Here is a 17,567-nt window from a genome sequence, read left to right on the forward strand (position 1 = left end):
TCAAATTTGTATTACTTGAACTTTTGGCACAAGGGGAAAGAAGGTAGTCCTTGATTTAGACCAAGTTAATTGCTGTTTTTCAACTGAGTATTAGAATCAATGTCAAAAGATGGTGTTGCTGTAAAGAGTTTATTTTACAACCATCTTCTATTAATGAAAACTGGTATTCCAAAGGGAATCAGAGATTTTTTAAAAATACTACTAATGCTGTTTTCCTTCAGCTTTAATTATTTCTTTTTTATTTTTTTAAGTCAAATGAGTCAGTATATTGGTATTCCTAATTCATCCATCTTGCATTTTGGTGAGTTAGTTACCATCACTGTTCTGCATTACAAAATTTCAGTCTCTTTGGAATACTGATTTCCTATCTATAGGTTTAATTTTTTTTATTTCATCCTGTTTCCCTGATTTTTCTCTCAACAGGTGCTACTGTAAATTTTAATATAAAATATTTAGTCACAAAATAGTATTGCTTTTATGCACATTGTTGCAAGATTTTTTCTCCAATAAAAACATTACCATCTTCCATAAAATCCTCAACATATTAAGAACTGTGATGCAGAACAAAATTACACGGTGTGAAACAGGTACCAGCACAACAGTGAGATTATATTACATCAAAAAATTTTAATGGTCCCAAATATATACTCAACAACTAAGCATACACTCAGGGGGGCAAAAAAAATTATGACACAAAAGTGACCACATCTAGAATTCCACTCAATCTTTAATCAAGAAGGGACAAACAAATCCCCCACCTCAAAAAAAATTTCTGCAGTTTAAAGGGCAAAGGGAACAGATTTAAAAAAAAAGAGGAAACTTTATATTCGGCCCTCCCCCGCAGAGGTTTTTAAAACCTGTTGTAGCTTGAGTAAAATGTTCAGAATGTATGATTTCAAAGGCAGGTCTCTTTTATACAAAGAAACTGCTGGCATTCTTAACTAGTGAAGAATTATGGCAAAACCCGCCTTTTCTTCAGAAGTCTCATACATGGTCCAAGAAAGCATATTCTGATTGTAGCAACTGACCAGCCAATCCAGAGTTCCACTAACAAAACTCCTGCCCTGTTGGCTTTTTTTTTCTTTTTTTTTTTTCTTTTTTTTGTTTTGTTTTGTTTTCCATTTCCTTCCCTGAGAAAAGGGCAACATGTGGTCCAAGCTGGAGAGCTCAAAGGCATAAGTCTTTCCCCTAAATGAAGTATTTCTCCTTCTTCTGCTCCTTTGAATTGGCACTTGATTGGCAGAAATCCATTTGTATAGGTTGATCTGTGTCATACACAGTAATTCACAAAAGATTGCTGCTTTGCTGTGGGTTTGCTTTGTTTTTGGAAAAAAATCCTTCCCCAACTGGTAATATTCTTCAGCAGTTGCCATTATGATGACTCAAGCTTTGCTTTCTTTGACAAAGGTAAAGTTTCCTCTTTATCTTCATCTTCATCATCCTCTTCATCATCATCAGGATAATCTACAAGCCCAACGAGGCCTCCCTACAAACACAGACCAAATTATTATAATTAAGAGGATGTTTGTACACTGATAATTCAGGACTGCATTGTAACATGATGTTTGCACAGACTATTGCCATAAGTACACTGGTTCAGAAGGTTTTGAATAAAATAATGCAGAACAAAAAGAAATCCTTCAGTATGAATGAAAATGACATTATCTGAGAAATGTTTAAATGAATAAATCCAAAATGGAGCTTTACCTATCCAATTGGAAATATTGCCAGCTGAAATTTAAGTAAAGCCAAAAATTGACATAATTTTGCTAAGTGTCACTGCAGCTCCAGGTGTAAAGACAGTTTATTTTTACTGAGCACAGCTGACTGTATTGAGCAATCTGGAAGCACTTCAAAAACAAATGCAGAATATCTTCAATTTAAATTTTTGAATTATGATACTTTTAGAACACAGTCTGTCTTGGCAAAAATTGAAGTGTGTAGTGACGAAGAATTTTTTTGAATAACATAATTGAATGATGTGTACAGATTACATAGTTTAAATAACTTGTCAGCTGAAAATGAAAATGTATCTAATCACTAAAAACTCTCTTGTATTGCAAATACCCACAAATTTAGGATTAGGCAGCTCTGGACCCTTGAAGAAGCAGCACGAACTCGTGAAAATTGCCCTAAGTATACTATGTTGCAATTTCTAAAGCATCATATACTTTACTCAAAGGTCCTATTACTAATTCAGGTGCCTAATAATGGACACCCAAACCAGAACATTTCAGTCAACTGTATACCAAAAAACAACTTGAAAAACAATTACACATATTCTGTACAGTCACATACACTAACACTGAGTACACTACACCTGAAGCAACAACATCAGGTAAGTAATGAAAAACCCAATTTCAACACTGTTTCTAGTTTGTGACTGGCATGTTTTACTCTGAAAGAAGGTAGGATACCTTCTGCCTGAATCTAGGAATGTTTTTCAGTCCACTGCATGTTCCTTTTTGTAACCTGAACATTTTTCTTTTGTCACCACTACTTGAACTTGTGGAGTCAATACTGTATCCAATATATTCCATATGTTAAGACTCCATTTCAGACTCAAGGAATTACACTGTCTGGGAGAAAAAAAGCCTCTAATAGACTGAATGGATTTGCAAGCCAATTTCATCCCTTTTAAAAAGCACTTTAACTCTTGGGTTATGCAAGGAGTTTCCTCCACAGAAGGAGTTAGAGGAAGTGTCCTTAGGTTCTTCCATCAGCCAAACACTTCTGATCCAGGTGTTTTCAAGAGAATGCAATCCAAATGCAAACTCTTAAGTCGTGTGGAGTAGGAAAAAATTCCTCAAACCCTAAACCCCCATTTACCTTCACTAGAAGTTAGGTGAACAAGCAGTATGGTAGCATAACAAAACAAGCTGTTATTCCAAGACTGTTATAATCAGTGTTATTCCAAGACTATCTGACAACTGAAATACATACCTCACCTTTTAGAAATGGATACACCACTTGTTATGAAAATAAATTCTCATTATCTGAACTGCACTGTATCAACATTACCTTATCTGTCCCCTTGTGCTGAGAAAATAGCAGTCACTCTACTTTCCTGACTCAGTTAGAACATTTTTATTCAAAAATCTGATAAAATCCAACAGTGTCCTAAAATGTATTTTAAAATGCTAGTTTTGAATATTCACTGCAAGTTACAATGCTCTTTTAAAGTGGCCTTCTTCTTCTACTTCAGAATGTTCCAAATCAAAACTATAAGTTAGTTCAAAGGTAAAAATGTCACACTCAGGTATTAAAAATTGTTCTGGCTTACAGCAATCACCATCCAATGCAATTTATTTCTTCCACATAGGTCAGTTATAGAATTCTGAACAATATTAAAATGGTGATAGTAGAAATCCTCACTGGATGTGCAGGGCATTGTGGTATCTACCACAATTTGGCTATGTTTCCAAAATATGTATTTTTACCTGTCAAATACCCCTGTGCAATTTAACATGAGTACAGAGTTGTCTGTATTTGACTGTAAATATCACTGCTAAGAGCACCTAATGGCATGCTTCCTACTTGACCAGTCTGGATATTAAAAGAGCTTTTATTTCTTTCATATACAGCAGATCTTGTTAAAAATACTGAAGGTCAGACAAGAAGAACACACAAACCAGACAGTCCATTACTGCTTAACTTGTTGGGACTCACAGGAACTTTGGAGAGATGCAGAAGCAAACTCCTGTGCTGTAACAATAAAGTCAACCAACAACCATTCAAAATTACCTTAGTTGTAATAGCTGCCATCTGAGATGTGCTTTTAGAAACTGATCCAGGTGAGCCAGGGGACCCTGGAGACCCAGGGGACCCAGGAGATCCAGGCAGATTACTTGCAGATGACTGGCTGGTAAGGTTAGATTTTGTACCACTGGAAAAAGAAAGCTTGAAACTCGGGCTCTGGCGACCTGAAAGGTTAGTTTTCAGAAGAACTTCCTTTTCTTCACTCTCTTTCACTGGAAAGAAAAAAAAAGGCAAAAAATAAAGCAGTATTATTGAGTGAAACATTTAATTACAGATCACTTCACTGTTTGGGAAAAGGCTTAATACTTTATGTGTAACTCAGTTAAGTGAGTCATCAAAGACTTTTTCCTTACTACTGTATCACCTACCAGTGGTTGTCACTGGCCAGCAATGAACATTTTTGTTGTACCAATGGTATCACCTGATCATTTATATAGAAAATGTTGAATTAACACATAACATTTAATTATAACCCAAATAAAACACTGAAAAGCTTGACTATCAGATAAGATTTTAATTCAAATGCTTTAAGAAATCTAAAACACATTTTCTATCATTCTGCCTCTAACGACAACAAAATTTTTTTTAATATGTGGTCTACCAAACTGATGTTGCAATTTCAAAATAAATACATGCAAATCCTTCATTGCAGCAAGACTGAATAATGCAAGTTATGGCATTCATCTTCTCACTACTTACATTTTTTTCTTTCCATGAATTTGCTGATAGGGTCCATAATATCCTCATCATTTTTAGGCTTGTCAGAAGGGGGCACCACTGCCTCTCCATCTTCCATATCATCCTCATCAGTATTAAACCACATTTCCTCCTCATCCTCCAGGGTTCTCGCATCCCTTCTGTACCTGTGGTTTCTCAAAATCGAGCGCATGCTGCAGAACAGGAGGTTTGAAAAGCTTAGATTCAAAAACCAACTTATATTAATAATAAAACTTCTACTTGACACTCAGTGACAGCTTACAGATCCATACGTTGCAGAGCAATAAAAACACCAGCAAATCATTCCCTATTGCGAATCTCTGTATTTTCAACAAAATATCATTAAAAACTTCTCTGTATAAAGAATCAAATAAAGTTCAACTCTGCTAACAGCACATGCAGACTACTCATCAGTACAAAATTCTGTAGCATATAAACAGCACTATTAGAAGTAATTTTAATAAATCTCACTGAAGTGTTGCATTCAAGCTTGGTTTACCAGTTTGCACTGGTAAATAAAAAGTTGTAAAACAAAGAGCTTAGAAACATACACATATTCTCTGAAAATACTTTGTAACCGGTTAGTATTCAGGGTCCAACAAGTTAAATATTACTCCAATTTTAAGTAGATACATTGAAGAGAAAGTTCTCTCTCTGCCACATCCACCTGTTACAACTTTTGGTCACTTATCAGTATCCTCCATTTTTCAGAGCCTTGGATATGAACTGCTATCTCTCTCTCCCTGTTTGATCTATTATCAATGTTGGTTTATCTGAGCTCCACCTTTCTTTTCTCTTTTCTCACAGAAGCAGTATTATGGTCTTGGAGCAGAGGGACAGGGATGTGGCCCTTGAAAAATGGGGAGGAGAAGTGGAAGAGACATTGAAAACATTTTCATTGCTAGATGTTGATTTTAACAGTCAGTTTCCAACAGCAGCATGAAACTCTTGATGAAGCACTTCACAGTTTACTGGATGAAATTTCACGTTTTTCAGTAAGTGTCTGTAGTGACTTTGGTTACTGGGATCAAAATGTTAATAATACAACCTAGACATTTGCATTACTGAGTGCAGGAAAAAGCCAGAAGGGAAAAATCAAAACATTACAAGCTATTGAGTAAAAATGCTAAATGCACTTTTAATAATAAATCTAGTTGTAAGTAAGTTGCTTGCCAGCATTATCATACACCTATACATACTGCATCATTTTACATTTTATTTAAACTCAAGTTCTGCTAAGAGCACAAAACTATGGCTTAAGTGGAGCTCTAATGAATAATTTTATGGCCTGTGTCAACAACATGTTGGGTTCCTTCCTCAATGAAATATTCTTTGCTTAAATACATAAATAGATTCTTGTTATTTGCGCATTTTATTATTTCTGGGTTTTCACTTTAAAAATTACATGCACTGTGACAGGACTTGTGCAGCCACAACATCAGATGTAGGAAGAAGGCTGAGCTACAGACCTCCTGAAGCTCTATTTTCTGTTGGACAAACTCATGCAGCACAACCACTTAGCTCAACTTGAGCCAAGAACAAAACTACAACTTCACTTGCTATAGTGGATGGAAATTACTGAAGAAAGCAGCTGGGTGTTCTTTCCCACACATGAATTAATGTAAGCAAGGATCACAGCCTTGGATTTCACAGCTGTGATGCTTAGCTGACATAAGCCAAAATAACAACATCTCACTTTTAACACCTTAGTACTCAAAACTGCAGATCCTGCACATGCTCTTGAAAGTGCTTCAATGTTTTAAAATAAATCTACACTTTTAGTCTCATTTTAATTGTACAACTCTCAAATTTAAATATTAAGAAATCTTGTGGCAAGAAATAAAAGCCTGAAATGTCAAGATATCCTACTAGGACTAATCAGAATTAAATTTTCATGTGTTTTCAAACTAATTCAAAACAGGAAAACAAGAACAGGTCTTGCTAACAATTATTAACTCACCTGTTCACACAAGCAGTCAATTTGTTTTAATGACATAAAGCAAAAATAAATGGAGCAAAAAGGCCTAAACTTCCTATTTTTATACACTTCAGCTTTAATGCTTTTCAACTTGAGCAACTGTGTACTAAGGAAGGGAACTTTTGCTCTGGCAAACAGAAAGAGTGATTCAAGCTCTGCATCAGATTGCTTTTTACTCCATCAGCAGATCTAACAGGGACAAAAAAGCATTCTCTGAAAATTTCTTTCTATGTTCTATTCCTCAGGCATTTTGATAAAGCTTATCTAAATATCTACTCCCACAACTAAAATGAAAGGAAATCTGATGTGTAAATTTTTGAAGGAAAAATCCACAGAATGGTAATTCACAACTGACAGTCTTCCAAATTAGCAGTGAAAATCTGTTATTTAGACAAATCAACTTGGTGGAGATACTTGGTAGGCTTCCAGCCTCATTAAAGTACTGCAGATAAGTTTAAGATATGCTAAATTAGCATTATGACTGGGGGTCCAGCAACTAGTGTTTGCTGAAAAGTCTATAGAAACGCATTTGAAAATCACACTTTTAATCAAGTAAATTCAGCAAGGCTTGAGATGCAAGCAGGAGTCTAAATTATCTGTATTTCCCAGAACAAGAGAACAACCCACCAGTAGTCTGATAAGAGAATTAAAGCATCAATATCCTATTAAGAGCATTTAGTGTATTTTACCTGTCAAGTTTTGGATTATCTTGTCTTTCCCTTTGTTGCTCAAATCGTAGTTTCAGTCCTTTGAATGTCTGCACATAATCTACATCTTCCAGTGCCTTCCAGTAATTTTCAATTACATGAGCTGTTAACGATTTTATATCTTCCTACAGGAAGAAACAAACATAAAGTGACTTATTTTCATTCAAATTAATTTATTTAATACAATATATAAATATATCTCAAATGAGAATGCCATAGCAAGCACTGTAGTAATTAACTTATGCAAAAATGAGTATGTAAGTATATAAGTGTAATTAAAAATCTAGAGCCTCAAGTATTTGATTAGCAAAACAACATACATTTTCTAGCAGTATCTCCTTCAAAACATGACAGAACCTAAAGCCTGATAAAAACTGTACCAAACCCAATCCTAAAATGTCTTTCCTCTGTAACTGAGAGATATTTTTACACTGATAGAGAGCATGGCATACAGTCCTCCAGGAGCAGGCTGCTCCAGCCAGGGTTCCCTGTGGGTCACAAGTCCTGCCAGTGAACCTGCTCCAGTGTGGGCTCCTCTCTGCACAGGGCCACAGCTCCTGCCAGGAGCCTGCTCCAGCACAGGCTTCCCACGGGGTCAGAGCCTCCTTCTGCAGGCCTCCACCTGCTCTGGCCTGGGGTCCTCCACAGGCTGCAGGGGGATTTCTGCTCCACCACAGACCTCGAGTGGGCTACAGGGAGACAGCTGTCCCACCATGGACATCACCATCATCATCATGGACATCACCATGGGCTGCAGGGGAATCTCTGCTCTGACCTCAGCCAGTGGCACATTCATCTGGAGCCAGGTGGCATTGGCTCTGTTGAACACAGGGGAAGCTTCCAGCAGCTTCTACAAAACCACCCCTTTAGCCACTGCCCAGCACTGCCCCTGCAAATCCAATACACCACTGTACAAGTCACGACCACCTGTACAGGTGAACTTTTCCATAGCTTCAAAACCAGTTTTCAAGTCAACTCTTCCATGATGATCAGGTCATCTTATTCTTGAATTACCTTGAGTCCCAACTCAAAGAAGAGGTGATCAACTCTACAGATTTCAAGAGGTGACAGTGCGTGGTGACTTACTCCTCCACAACTGTCTGCACCCTAGCTTGGCCCCATTTACCACATTTACAGTCTGTACAGCATCTTGTCAGAATCTGGATGCAAACAACAGCAAGGAAATAGTACTGTGCAGACAGCCAAACTGGCATGAATATTTAAGAGACTCCCCATGGAAGGAACTTGGTAGCACTCCATTAAAACAACCAAAAGAGATTGGTATCTCTTCTGTATAATTCCATATTCCATTGAATTGACATTACAGAGCACAGCTAAATTTGATGGGTTTGCAGCAGTAGTTTCTAATTACATTCCTGTCATAAAAGCCCATCCAATCTGCATGATGAAATTTGATTAGTACTGCCTTTGCAAATCTGGGTACTGTGAGTACAGTATCAAGTGAATTTGATCTTCAAGTAATGGTATTGTTTGAATGTAAGAAAGAACATGGACAAATATGTAACAGTGATATAAAACAAGGTTCATATAAATACAGTATCATATGGTCCCATTATGATAGCATAATTTAGGGCAAAGGCAAAAAGAAAAGTAATCTTGAATTACAAGACTAAACAATGCAGTAATTATCTTCAGCATATACTAGCACTCACCACTCTGATAAATTCAAACATCTCTATTATGGCAGAGTTCATCAGATTATAACGGGAACCATTATTTAGAAATGCTTTGACCACAGGTTCAAACAAAAAGCTTTTCATTATGTAACGGTTGTAGAATTCATCCTTCAGCCCAATTATCTTTCTCTTGAAACGAAGGGCACCTGAAACACACGTGTTGTCAAAAGAGTTTTTACATTTAAAAGCAAAATTGCAGAAATTACTCAACATTATTACAGCAATTTACAGCCTCAGCTCATATACAGCAATACATTCAGTCCTTCTCTGCTTCGCAATAGTCTTGACTACACTGCTGAATATTACTAAGCAGTTCTATCATAAAGAAATCCTCCATCATAACTGTACAAATGAAAACACCTCTGTTCACTGAAGAATACATAAAGTATTGTTCAACTATAACACGACTAACATAAAAATCTATTTTCAAGTTTTTAAATTACTTATGGTAAAGGTAAAACATTTTCTCAGTAAAAGAGCTCAGAAATTTGATTATCATCCCTATTATTCAAATGTTTGGTTAGATTTAATTAGTTCTATCAGATTAGAATATAAATGATCTCATTTTAAAATTGGTAAATGACTTTATTCACACACAGTAAGGCAAAGGCTTGATTTACAACCAGTTTAAAGCTCTTTCTGAAACTCCAAAGTGTACACAAGTGAGAGAATGTCCATGCATAAAGAGAAAGTACAGTATCACATGGCAGCACATTTTGCATAGCAACCATGTGTACAGGTTATTTGTCTACAAAATGTTAAAGGTACTTATTGTATGGTACTGCTCAGGCAGCTGAAGGCTTTGTTTTTTTAACTCTATGTGCACAACAGAATCACAGAGAAAATCTCCTACTTGCCTCTAGAATTAAGTCTGCTTTGACACTACTGAGCTGAGTATGGTCAAGAAACTACCAGCCTGAAGAGAAGCACACTGAACTTCTGTGCAGCTTAATGCATTCAGGTAGCCATAGCTCTAATTAAGTACCTCTGGTAATTCCTACTAAAAAGCCATCAAAACTTACAATGTTCTCTTAGTATACTCAAAACTGACATACCATCTCTTAAATTCCCCTCTCCACTGACATGAAGTAAAGTCCTTCTTTTTTAAGGATAAAAACGTATGTATAAATGCAAAATTATTTACTAATAGTAGCTGATATAACTATAATCTAGTATGAGAAACACAGACTGTAATGGTAGAATTTCTGTGTTCAGCAAAAAATTGTCATGATCCATGAACAGTTTTTTTTCCAGCAGAGTGAAGATATGTATCAGTTCACATCCACAAAATTCTAGTTTATTCCTTAGCTTTCAAACTTACACAATGCCAAGAAAGCGTGCTTTGAGGCCATGAGAACGAGTACCCTTCGCAGGATATCTTTGTTAATAATGTAGTTTTTTATGTGATAGGTATGATGTTCTACACAGAAAGTTAGCAATTCCAGTATTAATGCCAAGAGTTGGGCTGTCTGAAAATCATCTGTAATAAAACAAAACCAAAATAATTAAATGTATCTGGAATACTTCCTTCAGAAGCTAACTTCAAATATCCAACTGCACTCCAGTAAACATTTTTACAAGTTTACAAGTTTTTTTTATTTTCCCACAGACATTTTATGGAACATGCTGCAGAATATGTTTAGTCTTTAAGACAGAAATTTGTTATGGATTGAGTATTTTCTATGAATACAGATATGGCAGGAAACTCTTAAAATATGGAACCAATTACATTTTTCTTAAATTGGTGTTTGAAGGTTCAGAGTACAGAACTTAACCCTAACAGGTGTAGTCAGGCTTATTTAACCAAATCACACTATAATGTCCACAAATCTAGATCATGAACAACTGCCCCATATGCAATGCCTTGACTAAGTTTACAGCAAAAATGTGATCTATAATGCCTTTTAACTAAAGTACTATGCAAGAAATACCTCAGGGTCTTTTAACACTTGTAAGAACTGCTCCTAGTAACCAGCATGAACAATTACTTCATCACTGATCTCTGCTTTCTTGGTCTGCTGAAGAAACAACTCTGAAATTCAGCACACCTTCCCAGGGGAAATGTTGCAACATTTCTAGTAATCCCTGACTTCAAGAAATCATTTGGACATGTTTAGAAGTCTATGTCAATGAACTACCCCATGAGTTCCTAAAAATTGTGAAAGTATTTTATTTTTTGCTAAAGCCAAATTTGTAGCAAATGTTGTTCACTTCTTAAATCAGGTCTCTCTGCAGAGTTTTGTACTTATGCATTATTCAAATGACTAAATATTGAATCAGCATTTTACTTTGAACTATGTTTCATAATCTCAGACTCAATTTATTTAGATGGAAAATGTCCTTTGACAATTATTCTAAACATTGAAATTCAACAGCCTTGATGTGCCCAAAATCCAGTGTCATTACCTTTGCTAGGCTTGTCCTCTGTAGTATTGGCCAATAAAGGGGCTGTCAGAACATGCATACAATGTTTGTAGAAGAAACCCAAGAACTCTGTCTTTTCTGTTTTCTAAGGAATGAGAAAAAATATATGCAACATATATCATCAAATACCCTAAAAAAATCAAACATAATTTCATTTGAAGGTATTCACTTACATTGGCAGTGGCAAGCATATTTTCTGGATCAACTAAAGTACGAAGCAAACCCATGAGTAGCACTGCTCCTCCAAGTTCTGGATCTGTGTCACAAATCATGTGTTCTATAATGAGGTTAATGAGTAATATATCCTAAGAGGGGGGGAAAAAAAATCAATTCAAATGCTACTCCCTTGCACCAAATCTGAAATTATACAATGCAACAAGTATCTGTGAACAGGTGAACTTATCTCATCTAACAGAACTCTTTAAAACACAGCAGTTCAGTGTCCTGTTACCAAATTCCAAATTACTTCTTTGAAACTAGGGCTCATGGCATTCATAGTCATAAATAGACACCAGTAACTTCAAACCCCAGTAATTTCCAAACCAATACACCCATTTCTGAGGACTCTTTACTTACATCATCATTCTGCTGTGCTTCCTGCATGACAAATTCTCGTACCATGGATGGGTTGTATTCAACCAAATATGAGAATATATCAGTGGCTGCACTTCGTACTTGTGCATCATCCATACCCTGGAAAAGTCAAATAAAATCATTCTGTTTTCTTGAAAGGGTTAAATGAATCAGAAAACATACAGCTTTAATTCCTTCTCACAAATCACACCTAACTATTGCTAAAACCAGATTCTAAAACTAAGTCGACTTGTACTTTGTAAATTTGACAACAGCTGGACAAAATAAATTTTATGGTTTTCCTGCCCTTTGATCTATTTCCCTATTTTCTAACTTATCTGGATACCAAAAAGCAAGCAAATCTAGGAAAGCAAATAGGAAAACAAAAACTGAAGAATGCCAGGGTACTTACCAATGTCATATTATAAAAGCTTTTAAAGTTTTACAAAAATATTTTGAACATTCTGAATCTTAAGCTAGGACAAGCCAAATGAAGCAAACAAAAAGAAAACCACTTGCTGAAGTTTGTGCTGAAGTTACTTTTTAAAAAAGCCTCTCTGACAATAAACAAAATTGTTATGACAAACAGAATTAAAATGACTTACCAATATGACTTCTAGTGCAGGCAGTATGCCCATATTTGACAAAGTTTTGAAAAATGCATCTCTGTTTTGAGGTTGCAGTGTTTGTGAGAATGCACAAAACTCTTTCAGAAAATTTACCTGAAAATCAGGAATATACTAGTTTAGTAATTAAAAAAAAAATAAAAAAAGGATTCACATGTCACTTTGTGGTAACTGTCACATATTTTACAGATTTCTTACCAATTCCTGTCTTTTCTCCTCATCTGTGGCTTCATCTGTTAGTTGTGCAAACAAGTCTGTCAGAAATTTTTCATCTTCCTACAAAAGCAAAACAATACCATTTGTTTATTTGACAATATCAAAAGGCATCCAAGTATAACATAAAATTCTTCTAGACCATGCTTCCTGGAACAAAGAGAACATATGTTTGTACACTGTAATTAATCACACCAGTATCAACTTTCTAATTCAATTTTCAAGTGAATTAATATGCATCTTGTTTTTGAGCTTTAATCATGTTCAGCATCCCTCTACCCCCAGAACAATTCACTCTCAATTACGATGCTTGTTGCACTGCCTTCTAGTTGTCCTTTTTCTACTTTCTACTGCAACTCTCATTGTTTTGTCTTTGACTTCAACTTCCTTCCCTCTTGTCACATGTCAGTCCCCCTAAATCACGCTACCCTTGGTCAGCTGTTTACATACATTTATAAACAACATCCCCCACACAGACACACACATACATGCATATCTTTGGAATGTTATTAGATCTCCGAAGCAGAACAAAACAAGGACACAATGAAGGGAAAGCTGCCTAACAGCAGGAATGAGGTGAGCTTCCTTCCCCCTCACTGTTGTGAAAAAGGGTGAATTCTAGAGACCCAATCAAAACAACTGTTCCTATCGCATACAGAATTTATTGGACATTCTGGCTGACAGCAATCAAAACCCATTCCATTATTTTCACACAGCTGTATCTTAGCAAAACTACAAACAGCTCCAAACACATTACAAATGTGTATTTAGATTGAAAGAAGGAGCAATATTTAGCTTCCCATAACCTTTACAGTTCCAACAACTAGGAGATTATTAAGACAGAAATAAACCTTCTCCCATCCTTTTCCCAATGTTATGCAGTGGTAAGGCAGCAGTTGCTTCAGAATGGTTCCAGTACATCAGGTACTAATGCATTTTTTCAGAAAGCTGCCGGTGTTGTTTCTTGTGAAGTCAGTAACACACAGATGTGCAACATCCCTCCATTCCAACACCACAGTGCCAGAAATCCAAGCTGCTTCGCTCATGTTTGCACAAAGCAAACCCATCAAAGTACTTCAGATACACACACAAGAACTCTCTTGTGTTGTGAATTACCTCAGTACCTCATTCAGGCTCACCATGGAGCCCTGCTGAGGAAGTGAGTACCTCAGTTCTGACAGCACACCGTGCTAAGGCTGCTACAACACTGCCACAACACAATCAGCATCTCTCCATGGCACTGCACAACACACATAAACCCACAACAGGCTGGCATGAGCCACTGTATCTCACTGCACTATTAGGTAAACCATATATTTAGAATATGCCACCTTTTCTCTTGTCTGCTGCTGAGCTGTGCTCCTAACCTGACCCAACAGACAATGAAAAAGAGTGATTTCTGTACACAAGTTCAGGTGCTGTTTCAGTGACTGCTTCAAGTCTCACTTGAAGTATACCAAAATACACTCTGGAGGATCAAGCACAGATGTAAATTTTGACTTCCAGATATCAACAGTGAAATATGTTCAAAACAACTATTAAGGTATTTGATTTCAAGAAACATAGCTTAAGCTTTGATGGGCAAATGCAAGGCTGTTTGACTATCTGCTATCCAGGTGTTATATGGCTTTGTAAGTTTTCTGTTCTAATATTTAACTCATGAGGCATCACAGGTAACCTAAGTAACCCCAGTAGACATACTGACATATTTAGTCACTGAAAAAAAAAATCAAACAAAACAAATCCCCATAAACCCCAGTTTTTTTGAAGAATATGCAGGTTCTTTTCCATGATTAGCAGGGCATTTAAGAGAAGGCCACAGTTTGATTTCATTTCTCTTTTCACTATTTTGATCAAGATGTACAACTAATCTATGAAAACTACTGAGAAGATGCATGCTTATCCCCAGCTGGAAAGCATAACCCCTATTTCCATTCTCACTGTGAAAGCAACTTTTCACCTCTTCCATGATATCTGAGAGTAAGTGCAGGTCAACTATCTTAGAGTGATCACTGTGAAAAAATAATGGAAACTTCAGCAGCAGACAACCATGGCTCTTACATATGTAAGAGTAGTGTACCTCTGGGGAAAAAAAAAAAAGGTACACAATATTACCCAAAGTATCAAACTGGGGGTTTTATATTATGGAAGGAGGAGAGCCCCTGTACTGTGAGTGACATGTGGGTCTCATTCATGGTCCCTTCAGTGTCCCAGAGACAGAGTCAGCTGGAGAGGCTGCACATCTGGCATTATGTGCCAGAGCAGCACAGGCAGGAGCTGCTGGGCAGGACCCCAGCTCAGCTCTCTGACCACATCCTGCCACATCCCTGACCTGCCCAACACGTGGCTGTCTGCAGCAGAGGGCAACCCACTCACCCTGGTACTGAGCTTGCAAACATATGGGACTTGTAGAGGGAACCTAAAACTGGCAAGTGATAAAGACTTCAATGTTAATGATAATGATAAATCATGACTTCAACACTTAATGTTTCAGGATGGATTTGCAGAAGTTCAGTATATAACTATCTTCCAGCATTCCAAATATAGACTACAATACAGTATTTTACAATTCTGCATTAAATATAATACTGAAACATATCTCCATGCCATGTCCTCTCCCAAACTCCATTAAATACCTTGCACTTTTAAATTAACAAATGAAATCTCTGGGCTCCAGAACAACCATGACCTATTTAAAATCAGACAAATTAAGATGGATCTGAGTGATTGAAACATCCCACCCTTGCACAGATAATATGCAGTAAATTGCACTTATTTCAAGAAAATAAAAACAACTTATTACTAGCTTCACACTTTGGGCTTAGCCCTGAAAAGTGTTCAGCATTTATCTCATTCCAGATGCTTAATGAAAGGCAGACAGGTTGCTGTTCATGAGAGAATCCTCTCACATATATAGAGAAAGTGCCATTGCAAAGAACATTCTAAGTATAAAATTCTCTCTCTCAAGCTGTAAAATTACTGACAAGGGCAATATATCTAAAGAAACATTCCTGAACAATACTGTGGAAATGCACAGTCTGAGAGCAGAGTTCACATTGGAACTCAGAAAGCACCAACACACAGAATAATAGAATTACACGAATTTGAATGTTTTCTTTTTTTTTTTTAACTTGCCAAAATTCCTCAATGTATGTCTGTGAACACAGTGCAAATGCATAATTCTCTGGAGTATGTGGTCTTTTCACACAGAGATGTATCAAAACATACTTAGCTCTATCTTAGAAGCTGTGAAGGTCACAACTGTTTTCCAAGAAAACCAAACTGCAAACAGTAGTTTATGATGTAATTGGGCATTCTAGGTACTTTCCCCAGGCACAGAAATTATCAGAAGTGCAATACTTAAACTATGTGTATACCAGACACTGAGTATATTCATTTCTGCTTTGCAAGATCTAAGGAGATGCTTCTAGATTTAATACATTTCGAAGCTCATGAAGATAAAAACAAGCCAGGCCAACTACTCACTCAATTATTTATGACTTAAAAAACCAGAAAACTCACAGATAAGCTAGGGTCACAAAAAAGGACACTATTTACATTTGTGATTCAACTTCCAAAGAAGCTCTCCTCCTCCTGAAAGGCACTTAAATAAAGGATTCTTCAAAACTAGGTCTCTCTTAAATGTAATTAACATTCAGTTATCAGGTATTTTTGTGTCTGTGATTACAGATAAATGACATAAAACATACTTTTTTCAAAAAAAAAAAAAAACCAAGGAAACTCAACACCACCCAAACTAGAAAGAGAGCACACATTCCATACTATATTCCACCTTCATATTCATTTTGGGTAGAAACAGTATTTTAGCCCATAAAGTGAAATTTTTATAAAATATTACTAGCAAACAGGTAATTACCACTTCAAACACATTCCTTCCTGCTACCACACAAAAGATTTCTTAGCTTAAAATCCCCTTTGTATCAGACTGCCTTTCATGCCTTCATCCTGCACTACCTTCACTTGAATCAACATGTTGGAAAAGGAACGAGATCCACCAATGACTTTTGTAGTTTCTGAACATGTGAAAAATAATTTTCTGCAATGAAGAAGTTAATCCCAAAAATCACAAGCATGCACCACTTGCAAATGTCTTCCACCAAGTCATTTCCCCCAAAAAGTGGTATCCTTTTACACTTTATTGCAAGGTGAATTTTTGCTAAAAGTAAATCTCCAGTTATACCTGAGTGAACTACTACAAGAAGCAGACTGGATTTGAACAAAACTACCAGTATGCACTTACACAACTCTTCCTCCAAAACAACTACAGATAATAGTGTTTGCATACACAGGACTCTGTTAAGAATAAGCAAATATCTGTAAAACCACTTTCAAAATTAAAACCTGCCTATCATTACACATTAATACAGTAAAATATACAGATATACCTAAATACTTGCAATTTTTTAGCTCTTGAAAAGGGATACAGGGACTATCAATAATATGACTTCTGTATTTAAAAAATCTGATTTACCAGTACAATAATACCATCTGATCACTGTTCTACCAGGCACAAAAACTATTTTAACATACGTCAAATTTTCCCCTTCTGCTCTCCACTTCCCTGAAAATTAAAGACCTTGAAGTCCAAATGCACATCCCAAAAGTAATTCTAATAATATTCTTTATTCTGGAAGATAAAGATATTGCATGATCTTGCTGGCAAAAAGAATGCACCAATGAGAAAAGGGGGAGAGAACACAAGGAAATAGTGTTTGCTCACTCTATGGCGCAGTTTTGCAAGATTTTTTTTTTAATGAACTAGTTAATAACACAAAGGGAAAGAACTGGTGGCCTCCAGTGTGCTCATTAGTATGTATTTTTTTAAATTGCAAAAGAGCGTCATACAAAGCAA

At 36.3% G+C, this 17,567-nt stretch overlaps 1 protein-coding gene across 1 annotated transcript in view; it reads right to left on the bottom strand.

Moving 5' to 3' along the window:
* Window positions 1-607: 607 nt before the first annotated feature.
* PPP4R3A (protein phosphatase 4 regulatory subunit 3A) overlaps window positions 608-17,567 on the bottom strand; it is a 42,154-nt gene continuing 25,194 nt past the window's right edge. Inside the window, exons 5-15 of the mRNA XM_066552233.1 lie at window positions 12,680-12,757; window positions 12,461-12,577; window positions 11,859-11,975; window positions 11,456-11,587; window positions 11,265-11,367; window positions 10,180-10,338; window positions 8,835-9,004; window positions 7,144-7,286; window positions 4,459-4,649; window positions 3,745-3,971; window positions 608-1,486 (exon numbers count right to left, since the gene is read on the bottom strand). Of these exons, the coding sequence (XP_066408330.1) occupies window positions 1,373-1,486; window positions 3,745-3,971; window positions 4,459-4,649; window positions 7,144-7,286; window positions 8,835-9,004; window positions 10,180-10,338; window positions 11,265-11,367; window positions 11,456-11,587; window positions 11,859-11,975; window positions 12,461-12,577; window positions 12,680-12,757 (1,551 nt within the window). The 3' untranslated portion in view covers window positions 608-1,372. The remainder of the gene's footprint in view (window positions 1,487-3,744; window positions 3,972-4,458; window positions 4,650-7,143; window positions 7,287-8,834; window positions 9,005-10,179; window positions 10,339-11,264; window positions 11,368-11,455; window positions 11,588-11,858; window positions 11,976-12,460; window positions 12,578-12,679; window positions 12,758-17,567) is intronic.

The sequence above is a fragment of the Molothrus aeneus genome, chromosome 6 (genome assembly GCF_037042795.1).
Source record: "Molothrus aeneus isolate 106 chromosome 6, BPBGC_Maene_1.0, whole genome shotgun sequence".
In the NCBI taxonomy this organism is placed as follows: Eukaryota; Metazoa; Chordata; class Aves; order Passeriformes; family Icteridae; genus Molothrus; species Molothrus aeneus.